Source organism: Hippopotamus amphibius, chromosome 13, assembly GCF_030028045.1.
Source record: "Hippopotamus amphibius kiboko isolate mHipAmp2 chromosome 13, mHipAmp2.hap2, whole genome shotgun sequence".
NCBI classification, from domain to species: domain Eukaryota; kingdom Metazoa; phylum Chordata; class Mammalia; order Artiodactyla; family Hippopotamidae; genus Hippopotamus; species Hippopotamus amphibius.
Window position 1 is genome coordinate 36,050,971 of NC_080198.1, and position 15,918 is coordinate 36,066,888.

The window sequence follows — 15,918 nt, forward strand, 5'->3', positions numbered from 1 at the left end:
TGGCGGGACCAGATGGTCCCCCTGCCCTTTGTCCACCGGGCCAGATGGAGGGGAAGGGAGATTGGATTCCCCTCCCCACCCCCACACACCCAGGTGCCAAGAGACTCAGCTGTAGGGGGAGGTGGAGGTCAGTGGGACCAGGCTGAGCCGATTACGGAGGAGAGGGGGAGGTAGATTTGCGCCCCAGGGGGCGCGGCGGCCCGGGGTGCGGTGCGGGAAAGCTAAGAGTTTGGGAATTGCCCAGCTCCTCCCGCTACTCTCTACCCCTTCCCTAGTCGAGCACTCAACTGCGCCGCGTCCCTCGCGACCCTAGCCCAAAAAGGAGTTCTGGGGGTAGCTTTAGGGGAATCACGGGGCGGGTGCACAGGGTCACACAGCTCTCAGGCCCCTCCTCCAGCTGGTCCGGTAACCTGTCCTGGACAGATGAGGGCCGGGCCTCGCGGAAGCTGGGGGTGGCTGAGGGGTGCGGGCCTTGGTGGGCGAGAGAGCCCGGCGCGGGGATGGATGGCGCAGAAGCGAGGAGCGCCGGGAACCCGGCCCGGCGGAGGGTGGAAACCTGAGCTCCGAGGGACCCGAGCCGGAGCGGGGCCGCGCGGGGGCTGGCGGCGGGGCCGAGGCCGAGATGGGGGTGCAGGGGGCTCGGCAGAGGCGCCGGGCGGGCGGCCCAGAACGGAAGGGCCGGCTGGCCGAGAGCAAAGGGACTGGGAGCGGGGCGCAGCGCGGGCGGCGCGGGCAGGACCGTGGCTGGAACCGCGCTTCAGGCCGGATCTCCCCCCTGCCCCCCACTCCCGGAGGCTGGAGGAGGCGCCGGGGGAGGGTCGCCCCAGCCCTCCCGGAAGCGGCCGCCGCTCGGGGCGCACCGCGGCGCGCGGGGCGGGGCGGGGCGGGCGGCTGCGGCACTGGGGCCGCTGGGGCGGGCCCGCCGCGCTGTAATCGGATCCGGGGAGGGGGCGGGGAGGGGCCGGGCCGGGCGGGCCGGGGGTGGGGGGGGGCGCGGAGCCGGGCTCCGGGCCGGCCGGGCTCCGCGCCTGTCAAACCCCTCATTGTTCGCAGCTGATGTCACTCGCAGTTGTGAGCGGCCGCCTCTCCCGGGGACAATGTGGGACTGAGCGGCCCAGCCGCCGCGCCGCCGCCGCCGCAGGACAGCCCCAGCGAGGTAGGGCGCGGGCCGGGCGGGGCACCGCGGGCCGCGAAGTTTGGGGGGTTCGGCCGGGGGCGGGGAGCCCGCGCCCGAGTCCACAGGCCGGGGTCCCCGGTTTGGGAGACTGGGAGACTGCGAGGAACACGTTCCCAGTCCCACACGGGCCCAGGCCTGCACAGGTGGGGGGCGCTGGTTTGCCAGAGGAGCCCCCAGTACCAGGGAGGGGCTTCCTGGACCTGAGACCCCAGGTTTGAGGCCCTCATCCCACCTGCTGTTTCTGTCCTTTGGACCTGCTCTTCTCTCGACCTCCTGCCCTGGGTTCTGGTTTTGCTCCATCTCTGTCCCCATCTGCCATTCCCCTGCAGTTCCTGGCTCAGCACACACCCCTTCCCATTCTCTGCAGTCCTTGGGGGCGCCAGACACAGACTTCCAGGCCAGGGGTGTGTGGAAATGACAGCGGGGGGCTCAGAGTGGTCCCTCATGCCCTGTGGCTCTTTAGCCCCTCAGCTCTGACCTAGCTTCTTCGCTGGAGTCGTGGGAGGTGAGGGGGCTCTGGCTACTCACTTCAGCCTGGCCCTGGAGCCTGCTTGGCCAGGAGAGGGAGGTGCCCGCCTCCTCAGTCCCCTATCCCAGGCCCGCCATCTTGGGACCTGTGGCACCCAGTGCCCCGCCCGGCTCTGGCACCCTGGGGAGTGGTCTTCAAGGGGGTGCACCCAGGGCCAGGTGTATTCCCTCCTCCCAGAAGGAGGGCTCTTAGTCCCCACCAAGCCCAGGACTATCACCTTCATGCTGGACCAATAGAGCATGTGTCCCTAGAGGCTCCTCTTCTCCCACAAAGAGTTTTTAGACCCTAGGGACTCCTCAGGACCTTAAATCTCAACTCCGGCCTTCACTCCTTCCTGGGGTTACCCTCACTGCTTCAGAGCCAGCACTTGGGACCCTATCCTTTTCCCATCTGAAGGTCCCCTAGCCCCTCCAGGCCCTGGAGCCCCCTCAACCTCCAAGGCGCCCCCATCCCTGCCCCCACCCCCCAGGCTTCATCAGCATGCAGGCTCAGGCTGCCCAAACACAAGGGGATTGTTCTTCTTGCATGCTCAGGGTGGGGGGCTGGGAGCAGGCGGCCCACACACCCTGGCAGGCCCAGGCCACAGGGAGGCTGGCTTTGCCCCGCCCTGTGTCCCCAGACAGGCTCTGTCCACCCTCCCTACTCCCATCACTGCTCCCCTCCAGCCTCCATCACCATTGCCTAGTGGCGCTGACCTCTTGAGGAAAGAGCTCTGAGCTGCACAGGTGGACCCCGGGGTTCTGCCAGCTCTGCCAGTTGCCTCTCATTCTCATGTACCCTTACAAACAAGCCCCTTCCTCTCAGGGCCTCGGGTTCCTCTCTGATGAGCCCGTTCCAGCTATGACAGGCTGAGCCGACTTTGTGAAACCTGTGCTGCACCACAGCTCTTCCTTCTCCATGGGGAAACCCACTCAGGGCCCCCAGAAGTCTCAAAGCAAAGTGCAAATCCCCCACCCCAGTGATGTGACCGGGGAGCCCCTAGACACAGAAACACAGCAGGAGCAGCAGCTGGGGGTGCTGAGGAATGGGAACTGGGAATCCTATCCAGGAGGATCCTGACTCTCCCATGTGGCTGGTCCCCCATGCCCTGGGTCTTCTCACCACACCCTCATTGCTTCTCTGGAATCCTTAGCCCCATCGCTGGTCTCTAGTGCCTCTGGGCCCTGTGAGCCCTTTCTTCTCCCTGCACACTGAGCCTGGTCCTGGCTCCTGCCCTCCTGGAACTCTGTGTAGTGGAAAGGCAGGCTCAGAAATGCCCAAGTGGGGCTTCTTTGAGTTGCAGGCATCTTTGAGGGGCAGAGGGGCCTGAGTGATGACATCTCACTTGGAAGGTTGGGGAAGGCTTCACAGAGGAGGTGGCATTTGAGAAGGATTTGGACAGAGTGGGGAGGATGGGCATTTCAAGCTAGGATCAGCCTGGGCAAAGGCCCAGAGGCCTGGAGGTGCTAGGCGTGTTTTGCAGTCTGGTGTGTTGGGGGATGGGGTGGAGATGAGACAAGAGAAGTGGGCAGAGACCAGGTCGTGAAGGGCCTTGAGTGCCTGTCTTGGCACTGGGGCGCCAAGGATGGCTGTTGAGCAGCAGAGTGACCCAATCTCCAGCATGGAGAATGGAAGCTACAGACCTTTTTCAATTTGGGTGAGACAGTGAGGGGATGGGTACCAGTGGATGAGGCTGTGCTATAAAGTTGTACCCGTTCTCCTAGAGTCCTGTCTGGGCCTTGGCCTGCCTTGGTTTCCCTCGGATGTGAGGACTCTTGGGGGGTTGCCTAATGATGCTCTAAGGAGGCTGTAGCATTTCTGGCACCAGCCAGCTTGTCAGGGCTTCCCTTCTCTACCTGGTACTGAGTCTACAGGACAGTTCCAGGTCAAGAAACCAGAGGGTGGAGCTCACAGACCTCAGGCTGCTCCCCTGCAGGCCCCTCCTCCCCTCACTCTCCCATAAAGTAGGTATAAATGGCCTTCCTGGGAGGCTGTAAGGCTGAGAGGCTGGGTGTATAGATCGAGGATGCTGGGCCAGTTCTTATGGAGGCCTAGCTAATCAGAAAGGGTGAACATGCCCAGAGAAAAGGATGGACAGGGCAATCAGGATCCCTCAGTGCTGATCCCCTCCAGGCCCAGTGTCTAGCCCTCACCCCCACTGCGCCCTGGTTCTCCTGATGCTCTGAGCCATTCCCCAGCATCACTGGGTGTGGCTAGCATGGCTGCTTTTGGAGTAGGAATAGAAGGAGGCTGTTAGGTTGGGGACAGGAGGGGGATGTTGGGGGATGTGAGGTGGGGGATGAACTTGCAGACTGGACCAAAGGGTCCAGTCGCTCTCTTCTCAGCTCAGGTGGGTCTACAAACCCTAGTTGGTCCAGACACCCTGGCTAGCACAGCCAAGGGAATCCCCCACGGGGCGGGACAGTCCACTTGAGTTGCTTGGCCCCAGGAGCCTTCCCCTCCCCCGGATTGTTCCTACTCCAGAACAAAGCCAGGGTGGACACTTGATCCCTGCATGTGGGGGGAGCTGGCTAAGCCCCCGGCCCTTTGATTGGGCAGCTGTCATGAGAGAGAGACAGCTGGGGGGGAGGGGCAGGAAGGGGCAGCCGCCATCGCTTACACAGCTGTCACCCCCCCCCCGCCCCCTCCAGCCTGAGTGGCAGGAAGCCAGGGACAGAAGGAGTGGGCACTGGATCTGGGGAAGGGGTCTGGAGAGCAGGAGGGAATGCCCGAGGTCAGAGGCCTGGTCTGAGCTTGGTGTCTTCTGCCAGGGAGCCCTGCTGACCAGAGGGGGCTGGGAACCCCCAGAGGTGAGCTGGAGGTCAGTGTGGCATGACACATGGCTGCCATGTGGGTGGCCTAGCAGGGACCTAGGGCCCACCAGGCTGGAGCAGCAAACAACTCTCTAGAGCCCCTGTGAGGGTACAAGGGAAGCCAATATGCCTAGTAGGACTGCTTGTTCTTAGGGCTCCTAGGAGAATAATTAGAGAGACCTGTATCAAGACCCCTTGTTCTCCTCTAAAGACAGGAAAGATCTTGAGTCTCAGAACAAGAGGGACACAGAGAGACCAGCCACTCCCCTCCTCCACCCCCTTCCAGCAAACACACACACATAGCACAGGTAGGTAAACTGAGATCTAGGTCAGGTGCAGGCCTGGCCAAGGTCACCCATTGAATTTGGGGCAGTGGGGCTCTGCTGTAGACCCAGGCATCTTTTTCAGGGCAGCAGCCCTAGTTCTGGCCACCTCCCAACCCTTCTGCCCTGTTTTCCCAGGACCTTTGCCCACAGAGTTGATGTGCAAGTGGTATGGGGACAATGTCAGGTCTTCCACTGGTTACCATCCCAAAGGGGTCCCTGAGCCCCAGAAAGTTCTGGAGCCTAAGATGTGACTCTGGATAAGTACAGTCCTTTCCAAACACAACCCATGTCTACTAACCAGGCAGGGGTCTCAGGGACTACTAAAGCCTACTCCCCACCTTTGAAGAGCCGCCCCCACTCCCCACCCCTGGAAGAGGACAGACAGACCCAGATAGGACAGCCAGACAGGGGAAGCAGACAGGCCCTCACATGAGCAGGCAGGGCCCTGCTAGTCCCACCAGGCCCCCCCTCTCTGTGACCTTGGGCAGGTTACAGACCCTCTCTAGGCACCAGGCTCCCCTTCTGTTTGGTGAATGCATCTGTGCAGATAACCAGTGTGTTCGGAGTAACTTCTCTGGTCTGGCTCTGGCCTGAGCTCTGTGAATACAAGGAGAAGGTAGCAACCTTGGCTCCTGCTCTAAGGGGCTCCCAGGCTGGCCAAGGCAACAGAAACTAAGCACGTCATCACGAGTGCTTTGCTGGGGGAAGTGCTGGCAGCTGGGGAAATGTTAGCAAGGGCAGCCAGCATGAGGCTGGCCAGGATGCTCACAGAGTACCGGCCCAGCATCTACCGTTGACCTCTGACCTCTGGAGAGCCTATGTACAGAACTGAAGCAGGGGGAGGAGCAGGTGCTGGGGAGGCGACAGTTACTGGATGTTTGGGGAGTCAGGGTTGTCATCCCCAGGGTACAGATGAAGAAATAGAGGTCTCAGGCCACACGGTGGCTTCCTGAGACAGCTAGGTTGGGAGCCCCACTCCTCTTCCATGCCCAAGCTCAGGCTGGCAAGGGGGGTTCTGAAGAGGGCATTGGACAGAGCTCCATATCCTTGACCCTCGAGTCAGGATAGGGCAGGGGGCTGAGGAGGAAGGTGCCTGGGGTGCTTGAGCCCAGCACACTCATCCCCCTGCCCCTCCCAGGCGGTAGGAATTTGCAGGGTTAGGGCTTGCTCTTGGCTCAGACTTGGCACCAGTTGGTCTCCTCCCTGTTTTCCTGCTCGGGTTCTGGTCCCCCAGTGAGGTCCCCATCAAGGCTGAGCCTTGGCGGGCGGGCAGGAGACAGCCGTTGTAGGAGAGGGATTTCCAAGCAGGATTAAGGTTCCGGATTAAGTCGGGCATGAAAAGGGGTCGGGTGGGGAGGGCTGGCGGCTGGGCTAATCCCAGCAGCTAATCTCCAGCTCCTCCTTCCTCCATCAGTTAACGGCCTTGACATTCCCCAGCCCCCCAATCCCTTTATTACCCATCACCCAGTCCCAAGTGGGAAGCTATCCCTCCATTTTACGGGTGAGAACATTGAGTCTAAGTGATTTGTTTCCGGTACAGTAGAAGGTGCTCCAGGCTGGGAACATGGCCAGCCTGGACACTTCTAACCTCCTCAGCATATAGGAGAGGGCTCAGAAAACCACCATGCACACGGCTGGTCCCCAGACACCACCCCCACCTCCAATGCTGAATGAACCCCACTCGCAGCTGTCCGCAGGAGCCCCTGCTTTAGTGACCTCTCGTGGACAGGCGCAGCCCACCCTCCTGGATCCTTACTACCTTCACTTCTACCCACCTTTCAAGACCTCCCGTGACTGCTCCGGCTCCCTCTCCAGCTGCTCCTCCAGGCTCTAGCCAGCAGGGCTCTGCTCCCTGGACGCAATGCCTCTTGTTTGAAGTAACCTTTCAACTTTAACCCAATCTTCAAGGCCAAATCCACAGGGGTCCCCTCTTCCAAGAGGTCAAGGAGGAGGCTCCCTCTCTGGACTCCCATAGGCCTCCTAGTTGTCTTTCTTCTAATCTGCGAGGGGAAGGGAAGGATACTTGTGGAGAATGGGTGCCTATCACATGTGCACCTATCTCACTGTAATGCTCGTAACTCTGGGGACTGGACTTGGTGCCCCCTCCTTACCGATGGGGGAGCTGAGGCTCAGAAGGGTTAAATGTACTGGCCAGGCTTACACGGCTAGTGAGTTGCCTACAGCAAACTGGGCAGTGTGACACTTGAAACTTCCTGTCTCCTTGCTCTGCAAGTTTGTCTAGCTTGGCTCTGGGGTTCCCATGTAAGGGCAGGGGACCTGAAAGACAGTTGAGCTCTTCTCTAACCCCTCTCCCCACTGCCCCCGCAGAGCCGGCCGGGCCCCAGCGTGGACGCATTCCCAGGCGGCCTCGGCCCCAGCCCCGCCTGACAGGATGAGCGGCTCAGATGCGGGGCTGGAGGAGGAGCCAGAGCTCAGCATCACCCTCACGCTGCGGATGCTGATGCATGGGAAGGTGAGGGGGGAGCGCCTCGCTGTGGCTCCGGAGGGGGCAAAGGGCACGGCAAGACCTGGTGGGCTGGGAGGGAGTTTGATCTTCGGTATCCTGTCTCCTGCGGAGCCCCTGCCCTGACTGGTGGAAAGGGCAGGGCCTGGGGTATGGGTACCCTGTTGACTCCACTCTTGTCTTGTTCGCAGGAGGTGGGCAGCATAATTGGGAAGGTAGGTGCCTTGTTCTGTTCTGTGTGTCCCTTTCAACCTGAGACCTGAGTCCAGGAAAAGAAGCAACGACTGCTTGGCTTAAGATCCATTCTCTGTTTCGTGTCCCGCAGAAAGGAGAGACAGTGAAGCGAATCCGGGAACAGGTGAGGATGGAGTGTGGGACAGGAGCCCAGGGCACCTGGTTGGGAGGGGAGGGGAGGGGAGATGCCTGTCTGACCTCGTCCCTGAATCCACCATCCTGGATGACCCGTGAGTGCCCCTAGAAGGTGGCCATTTCCAGCCTTGGCTGGGGCCTGGTGAGTGGGGGGGCGGGCAGGTTCCTGGCCAGGAAGCAGAGGAGCCCCGCTGCCCGGCGCTTGTCCTGTACACACAGAGCAGTGCCCGGATCACCATCTCTGAGGGCTCCTGCCCTGAGCGCATCACCACCATCACTGGGTCTACAGCAGCTGTCTTCCATGCAGTCTCCATGATTGCCTTCAAGCTGGATGAGGTCTGTGGCGGGCGGGCTTCCCTCCTTCATCCCCCCAGCAGGAAGGTGCTCCAGGGGTAAAGGAGCAGCAGGGGCCTGCATGGCCAACCCAGTCTTCCTGCCCAGGACCTCTGTGCTGCTCCTGCAAACGGGGGGAGTGTCTCCAGGCCTCCAGTGACCCTGCGCCTTGTCATTCCTGCAAGCCAGTGTGGCTCGCTGATTGGGAAGGCTGGCACCAAGATTAAGGAGATCCGAGAGGTGAGGGGAAGTGGATACCACCCTGAGGGAGTCTTACCCTTCAGTTTCGAGGGGACACCTGAGCTTACGGCTTCCTACGCCCTGGGGAGCTCCGAGCCTGGGCACTCTGCTTTGGGTTATGGGAGTAGCCAGAAGTGGCTCCCCCATTCTCTGCTTGCAGACTACAGGTGCCCAGGTGCAAGTGGCAGGGGACCTGCTCCCCAACTCCACAGAGCGTGCTGTCACTGTGTCTGGGGTGCCTGATGCCATCATCCTGTGTGTGCGCCAGATCTGTGCTGTCATCCTGGAGGTGCTGCCCTGGGGCAGGGAGAGAGGGCAGGGGATGGGCCCTGGGCCTGCCTTGTCAGGCCCTCAAATCCTACGCATGTGACACCAGGTGGGGGTAGGGCGGGGCTGCAGGGACCGATGTGAGATGTTCCAGGACATCGGGCTGCGTTTACCTGGGGGTTATGGGGAGGGCCTTGAGAACACAGGGCCTTTGGGGAGGTCAGGGGGGCCTGAGAAGGTCCTGATAGAGCCTCCCCATTTGTGCCTTCCAGTCCCCACCCAAAGGAGCCACTATCCCATATCATCCAAGCCTCTCCTTAGGTACTGTCCTTCTCTCCACCAACCAGGTGAGAGGGAACAGCAGGAGGGGTGGGATATGTTATTGGAGAAGGGGGAGGGGATGGAAGAAGGCATGGAGAGTCCGGGGAGAGGTGGGGAGGGGTGACTCTGGCCAAACGGCCCTGCTTTATCACAGCAACTCCCTTTTACTCACTTTGTCCTCACAGGGCTTCTCCGTCCAGGGCCAGTATGGGGCTGTGACCCCAGCTGAGGTGAGTGACCACAGCCCATGCATCCCTTCCCAAACTGAGCTGCCTCTGACTCCTGACCCCTCTTCTTGGCACAGGTCACCAAGCTCCAGCAGCTCTCGGGCCACGCAGTCCCCTTCGCCTCACCCAGCATGGTGCCAGGTGAGCAGTCCCTGCAGAAGGAAGCAGGCGCAGATCCCAGGGGGCCAGACAGCCCCTCTGGAAAGGACATGGGGAGGCAGGAAAGGCCCAGACTCACACCCAATCCCTCTTCTTCCCCCAGCAGGACTGGATCCTGGCTCACAGACCAGCTCGCAGGAGTTCTTGGTTCCCAATGACGTGAGCACAGGATGGGGTGGTTTGAGGGTGGGTAGAGGGGCCCAGAAGGTTTGGGCCTCATCTAGGGTTGAAATCTACCCTCTCCCCAGCTGATTGGCTGCGTGATCGGGCGCCAGGGCAGCAAGATCAGTGAGATCCGGCAGATGTCAGGGGCACATATCAAGATTGGGAATCAAGCAGAGGGTGCTGGTGAGCGGCACGTGACCATCACTGGTTCCCCGGTCTCCATCGCCCTGGCCCAGTACCTCATCACTGCCTGGTGAGTGTGTGGTGGAGTATCACAGGTCATGGGGCTTATGTGCCTGAGAAAGGCACAGGTCGGGTGGGGAGAGCTGACCCCCCTTCTCCTGGGCCTGTCCTCTGCCTCCCCTAACCCTGCCACACTCGTTCCACATTGCCCCATCTTCCCCCTACATCTGTCCCTCACGTCCTCCTCCTCCATCCCTGTCTCTTTTCCTTGGGTCTTCGGCCTCCCTGTTTCTCCCCTACCCGATACTATATCTGCTTGTCCTGTCTTCCTGCCTCTATCCTTCCAGCCTCTCCCATCTTCTCCTCAAACACATGCATCCCAGGTCATTGTTCTCAATTCCTCTCTTATTTTCCATCTAATCTCACCGCTTATATTTGCCCTCATTGCCCCCTTTCTCACCCCCACCTTCCCCTTCACTTCCCCCTCTATCCCTCTTTCCAGTCTAGAAACGGCCAAGTCTACCTCTGGGGGGACACCCGGCTCAGCCCCCACAGACCTGCCTGCCCCCTTCTCGCCACCCCTGACGGCCCTGCCCACCGCTCCCCCAGGCCTGCTGGGCACGCCCTACGCCATCTCCCTCTCCAACTTCATCGGCCTCAAGCCTGTACCCTTCTTGGCTCTACCACCTGCCTCCCCAGGGCCGCCGCCGGGCTTGGCGGCCTACACTGCCAAGATGGCAGCGGCCAATGGGAGCAAGAAAGCTGAGCGGCAGAAATTCTCCCCCTACTGAGGCCGGCTGAGGCAAAGGCACGGGGGCGGGCCGGACCGCCGGCAGGGGGCTGCCTCTGCTACCTGCCCAAGGAGACTCCACTCCGGGGGGGTCCCAAAAGCCGCTAATGCCCAGTCGCATGGATGCACCCCCCCGCCCTGCCCCGGTCTGTGGGAGTTCCTGCTCTCGGAGTGGGGGCGGTTTCTGGCCCAGGGTTCTGGGAGCTGCGGCAGCCCCAGGGTAGGGGGCTTGACCCCCTCTAGCTCTGTGCTTGGATGCAGGGAGCATCCTAAGTGTCCCCACTTTGGGGGGGGGGTCACTCATGCACTCCCCATCCCTCAGGGCTTCCCTGCCTACTGTCCCCCTGTGGGGATCAGGGAGGAGGCCTAGGGGTGGCTGGGGGCCATGCTTCTCTCCCCACCTCCCTGCAGATTCCTGCTGCTTCCACTGATACCCTTTTGACTGGAATGGACTAGCTGGGCTTGGCAGAGGGCAACCCGAAGAGGGGGCACTGCCGGGCAGCTGGGGGAGTGGCATGGGGGCAGGGGCCGAGTTCTCAGCAGCAGACACTCTGTACAGTTTTTTCAATTCCTGTTTTTGAATAAATATTCTCAGAGACCAGGAAGCTGTGAAACACTGTGGATGTTGGCAAAACCTCCAGAAAATAGGTGTAGCCGAGGCCCCAGAGGACCCCCCGTTTGTGACTCCATCAGCCCCAGCTAGGCCTCGGCTCCTTCCACATGCCAGTTCTGGGGTTTTCGGGCCCTTCGGGGGTCATGCTGTCCAGCCTCCTGCCTCTGGCACCAAAGTGATCCAGTTGTTTTCTGGGCATTTTTAGAAGCTGATGGAGGAGTTCCAATAGTTTTGTCCAGCCTCTCCTTGGTGCAGATGTCAGGGAGGACTTTCTGAACGTCTCTCTGAACGTCTCTCCACTGGTTCTTCCTGCTGTGGCTGCAACCCAGGCCCTGCCCTGCTTGGCCCATTCCCTTTGGCTGTGAGCCCTCAGGGGCTCTTCTCTGTGACCCTGCCCACCTCTGCTGCTTCCTTGGCCTGGGGACCATCCATGAGTGTCCAGATCACCCAAGCTGGAGGAGCCCTTGTAGATGGTCCACGGTACAGATGGGAGAACTGAGGCCTAGGGAAGTGTAGGTCTGCGTACAAGGCCATGCAGAGTTGGGCCCAGAATTCAGGATTCCTAGCTCCCAGAAACCTCTGGGCCTCACTAGGCTGCAAGACCCCTTTCTCCTATTCCAGAGCCAGAAGTGCAGGCAGGGAAGCTGCCACAAGCTGTGCTGGAGACTGGATGGGCCCTTCCGATACCACCCTGCTTTCTCCAGTCCCCGCTCAGCTTGGGAGACATCTCTCACGTGGCCTCTGGCGTGCTCAGGCTCTCCCTTCCTGCCAAATCCCGGGCTTGTTCTGGCGCCTCAGAAGGGCCTAGGGCAGGGCCCTCCGGAGGCCTCCGGAGGTGCTGCAGGAGGGCCCGCGGGTGCCAGGTCCGCGAAGTGCAGGCCCGCGGGGGCCGGAGCAGCGCTCGGCGGGCGAGGCGGCCCAGCGTCCGGCGCACAGGGCGCTGCAGCAGGCCGTACAGGAAGGGGTGAGCCGCGAAGGCCGAGTATGCTACCCAGGTGACGGCCGCCTCCGCCGCTGCGGCCTGGGAAGCGGGCGCCAGGCACGCACAGCCGTAAGGCAGCCAGCAGGCTGCGAACTGGCCCACTGCCAGAGCCGGGGCCAGGGCTGCTTTGCCCCAGGGCGGGCGAGGCCGGAGGGGCGGCAAGATGGAGAGGCGGCTGTCCAGAGAGTCGGAGCGCGGCCGGGACCCGCGCGCGGGCCGCGGGGGCCGCAGGGGCCGCAGGGCAGCGCGGCGCGCCACGAGGAAGATGCCGCCATAGGCGCCGAGCAGCAGCAGCGCGGGCAGCGCGAAGGCCAGCAGCGCCCAGAGCGGTCGGAAGGGCTCGAGGCCCCCGGCCAGGACCGAGCAGCGAGCCGGGGCAGGGGGCGGTGCAGGCGGCGGCCCGAGCAAGGAGAGCGCGCCCAGCAGCCCCGCCGCCGCCCACACGGCGGTGAGCACGAGGGTGGGCGGAGGCCGCGCGCCGGGCCGCAGCGGGTGCGCGATGAGGCGGTAGCGCGCCAGGCCGAGCGCCGCCACGCCGAGCGTGCAGGCGGGCAGCAGCGCCGCCGAGAGGAAGCGCGCCGCGCGGCAGGTGGCGGGGCCCAGGCGCACGCGGCCCAGCCCTGGCGGCGGAGCGGCCAGCAGGCCCAGCGGCATGATGGAGGCGGCCGCCAGCAGGTCCACGACGCACAGGTGCACGAGGTAGAGCGCGTCGCGCAGTCCCGGCGTGCGCAGCACCACCACCAGCAGCGCGCCGTTGCCCAGCAGTGCTGCCGCCTCCACGACAGCCGCCAGGATCAACCCCATCGAGGCTGTGACTTCTGGGGCGTTCAGCCCTGTGGCGTTGGCCATTCGAGCGCTCAGGCTTCACCCTGTGCTGGGATGCAAAGAGCAAAATGGAGCTTTTCCACCCCACCCCACCCTGCCCCACTCCCCCATTCCCATCACCCATCCCTTGCTCCTCTGGCCTCTCACCTCACAGGCTGCCCAGGCGCTGGCTCAGACGCCCAGGCTGCCATCCTCTTGAGGGCTTGGTCAGCCCCATGGAAGGGTGCAAGGCTGGGACTGTGGCTCTCTCCTCCACCCCAGCAACTCAGCCCCTGCTGGAGATGGTACTGGCTGTCACTCTGATGCTGCCCTTTGGAGACACACAGAGCTGGCAAGGGAGGGGCAGGGCCTGGCACCGGCCCCCTGGGTCCTAGCAGCTGCCAGCTGGAGGCTGGAGGCTGTGATGTGGAAGTGCTGGGGGTGTCTTGGGAGGGGGGCCCAGAGCAGGCACAGGCTGGAGTGTAGACTCAGGACGTTAGAGTGTGGGCTTTGGAGTCAGCCAGATCCTATTCTGCCTTTACCAGGGGTGGGAAGTGGCACCCCTCATCTGCTCTCTTCTGCGATCCCCACCAGTGAGGGGGTAATCAGATCATTCAGCTTTTGTACTGAGGGGAAACTAAAGTATCAGTGAGACAAGAGCTGGAGCAGGGAGACCCCTAGGTACCCTCTGGTCCTAAGGAGGGCTAGTTCTCTAGGTAAAGTGAGGGGAAAAATACAGGACTTGGCGCATAGTAGGTTGCTCAACTGGTATTAGCTTGGCACAGAATAGGTGCTTTAAGACACCGTGAAACTAATGAGAGGAAGCCTTAGGGGGCAACTGCTGTTTGTTTTGTTTTGTTTTTGCTGTTAGCAAACAAGTCCCCTTCTGCTAAGAACACCCAGAGTTTTCTTCAGGAAGCCACTCCTCCCCAACTCTCAGGACATGTGGTTTGGGTGAGCGAGATCCTCACCTTTCATATCATATTCCTGACTAGGCACAAAACCCAGTCCTGGCCAGTCAGTGTATGGCCCCCCCCCACCCCAGGCATTGGCTCACGGAAAGCCATGTGACTCCAGTGGGGCGTATGTCCCCCAGGTGATGTTGCCTGATCCCATGGCAAAACCCCATTTATACCCTGATGGCTTGCATTTGTGTCTGAAGCTCCTTCCTCTCCCCTGAACTGGGTTTCCAGCTGCCTCCTCAACATTGCTCCCAGTACGGGGACTACTGGGCTACTCAAAAGTCCTGTGCCCCAAAACAGGACCTGACTCATGGCCCTGTGCCCCAACCGGCTCCACAGAGTCTTCCGCCTCTTAGTAAATGCCATCTCAGAAGTTTCCATCGACACCTCCCTTTCCCTTACACCCCACATCTAATCCATCAGCGTGTCTGAATCTGGACATTTCTAACCACCACTACCATGCTCCAGCCACTACCGCCCCTCACCTAGAGCATTTCGGCGTCCTCCTAATCCATCGCCTGGCCTCCGCTCCTGCACCTCGCTCTGGTCATTTTACCCTTAGACTGTGTCTCTTTGCCCTTAGATCCATTCCACTCTTCCCCAGCACTGCTCTGCCTTCCAAGAAACTGATTTTCCAGGTTCCTTTGTCAGTTGGTTTTTGGGTACATTCAGCCAATGGAAGTTATAGCAGAAGGCTGGAGGGTGGCATGAGGGAAGAAGCCAGCATATTTTCCCTCTCTGGATCTACCTCTGGATCTGCCGCTGTGGAAGACATCCTCTCTCTCCATAGCCCTAGCTCCCTTCAGGCAGTCCTCTCTGGGGTTCTGGTGCCTGCTGGGTGACCCCTGCCTCTGGGCATTGGGATACCATTATCCTTCCAGCCTAAGAGTGGTAGCAACTTCCTGCTGTTGCTAATCCTGGGATTGACTCACCAGTCCTTTTGGGCTTCCCTGTATCAAATTTTTCTTGTCTGGAATACATAGAGTGATTTCTGTTTTGTTGGCTGGATCTTGATTGACACTATAGATCCACTCTCTACTGAAGTGGATCCCTCTAAAGACAAATCAGATCAGGTCATGGTCCTGCACGCATCCCTCCAAGAGTTTCCCATCTTCAGAATAGAATCTCACGTCCTGTGCTGAGGTGGCCTTCTCCCCACCTCTCTGACCTCACCCGCCTCCTCCTCCTCGCCTCCCATGCTTCCAGCCATACAGTCTTCATGCTGGTCTTCCCACACGTCAAACTGGTTTCCACCTCAGGATATTTGCATGTACTGTTTCCTCTATCAGAACACCCTTCCTCCAGATCTCTCCATGGCTTGCTCCCTCACCTAATTCAGGTCTCCACCTTCAGTGACCATCTTTTCTAAAACTGTTTCACTCTCCCATCACAACTCCTTTAACCCTGCTTTATTTTTCTTCCTGGCACTTTTCCTACCTGATATTGTACTTCATATCTACGCACATACTTATTTAGAGCCTGTTTTACTTGAGTGCAGTCCCCTTGAGAGCAGGGACCTTGTCTGTGTCTTGCTTGTGCCTGTGCCCCTAGAACCCCTCACAGCCACACAGTCCACATCAGCACAGATCTGGGTGGTAGATAATAGGACATGGGCCTCTGGGTTTGACTCACCTGCTGCTGGAATTCGAAGGGCCCTGGTCCAATTCTCTATTATTCAGATGAGAAAACTGGTGCTCAGAGAGGGAAGGAATGTGTTCTAGATTACACAGCTGAGTTGTACCTGGAACCCCGGGTCACCTGCTTCCTAAGCTCTGTCCACACAGGCACCACTTCCTGTACTTGACCACAACTTGAAAGTGGGCATGTGCCTCCCGGAGGTGAAGCTGGATTCTTGAGGTCTTTGTTCAGAGGAAGGAGAGAGCATTGGCTTTCTCACTGCCCAGTTAGGCCTGCAAGCCTGGGGCAGCCCCCAAGCCACCAGGGTCTGGGGAAGGCTCAGCAGGGCCCGACGGGAAAGCAAATGAGAACAGAGGACTGGGGAAGGCAGTAGAGAGGGAGGGGGACTATGGTGGGTTGGAGAGTGCACTCTCCCTCCAAAATCATTCAACTAAATTAGCAGTTAAAACACTTTGGGACTTCCCTTGCTGTCCAGTGGTTACGACTCTGTGCTTCCCCTGCAGGGGATGCAGGTTCAGTCCCTGGCTGGGGAAGCTCCCTCATGCCTTGCGCATATTACAGCCAAAAAACTAAAACA

At 60.6% G+C, this 15,918-nt stretch overlaps 3 protein-coding genes across 9 annotated transcripts; 1 reads left to right on the top strand and 2 right to left on the bottom strand.

Annotated features, from left to right (window-relative positions):
- Positions 1 to 369: 369 nt before the first annotated feature.
- LOC130834418 (atherin-like) lies at positions 370 to 1,489 on the bottom strand. Its single transcript, XM_057704590.1, has 2 exons — positions 1,064 to 1,489; positions 370 to 927 (listed from the first exon to the last, which is right to left on the bottom strand). Exons 1-2 carry the CDS (start codon positions 1,487 to 1,489, stop codon positions 370 to 372), a joined length of 984 nt encoding a protein of 327 aa, XP_057560573.1.
- PCBP4 (poly(rC) binding protein 4) lies at positions 972 to 10,944 on the top strand. Of its 6 annotated transcripts, none has more exons than XM_057704513.1 (13): positions 972 to 1,156; positions 7,153 to 7,297; positions 7,480 to 7,503; positions 7,614 to 7,646; positions 7,877 to 7,993; positions 8,099 to 8,230; positions 8,391 to 8,519; positions 8,770 to 8,844; positions 9,004 to 9,048; positions 9,123 to 9,186; positions 9,308 to 9,363; positions 9,453 to 9,622; positions 10,055 to 10,944. In XM_057704513.1, the coding sequence occupies exons 2-13, from the start codon at positions 7,217 to 7,219 to the stop codon at positions 10,341 to 10,343; spliced, it is 1,215 nt and encodes a 404-aa protein (XP_057560496.1). In that variant the 5' UTR covers positions 972 to 1,156; positions 7,153 to 7,216; the 3' UTR covers positions 10,344 to 10,944. The 6 variants fall into 6 exon arrangements, with proteins under 6 accessions (XP_057560496.1, XP_057560499.1, XP_057560497.1 ...); XM_057704516.1 differs by having other exon boundaries at positions 10,252 to 10,944; XM_057704514.1 differs by having other exon boundaries at positions 9,311 to 9,363.
- On the bottom strand, positions 10,897 to 14,648 carry GPR62 (G protein-coupled receptor 62). Of its 2 annotated transcripts, XM_057704521.1 has the most exons (3): positions 14,636 to 14,648; positions 12,910 to 13,034; positions 10,897 to 12,811 (listed from the first exon to the last, which is right to left on the bottom strand). In XM_057704521.1, the coding sequence occupies exon 3, from the start codon at positions 12,784 to 12,786 to the stop codon at positions 11,686 to 11,688; it is 1,101 nt and encodes a 366-aa protein (XP_057560504.1). In that variant the 5' UTR covers positions 12,787 to 12,811; positions 12,910 to 13,034; positions 14,636 to 14,648; the 3' UTR covers positions 10,897 to 11,685. The 2 variants fall into 2 exon arrangements, with proteins under 2 accessions (XP_057560504.1, XP_057560502.1); XM_057704519.1 differs by lacking the exon at positions 14,636 to 14,648 and having other exon boundaries at positions 12,910 to 13,307.
- Between the last annotated feature and the right edge of the window lie 1,270 nt (positions 14,649 to 15,918).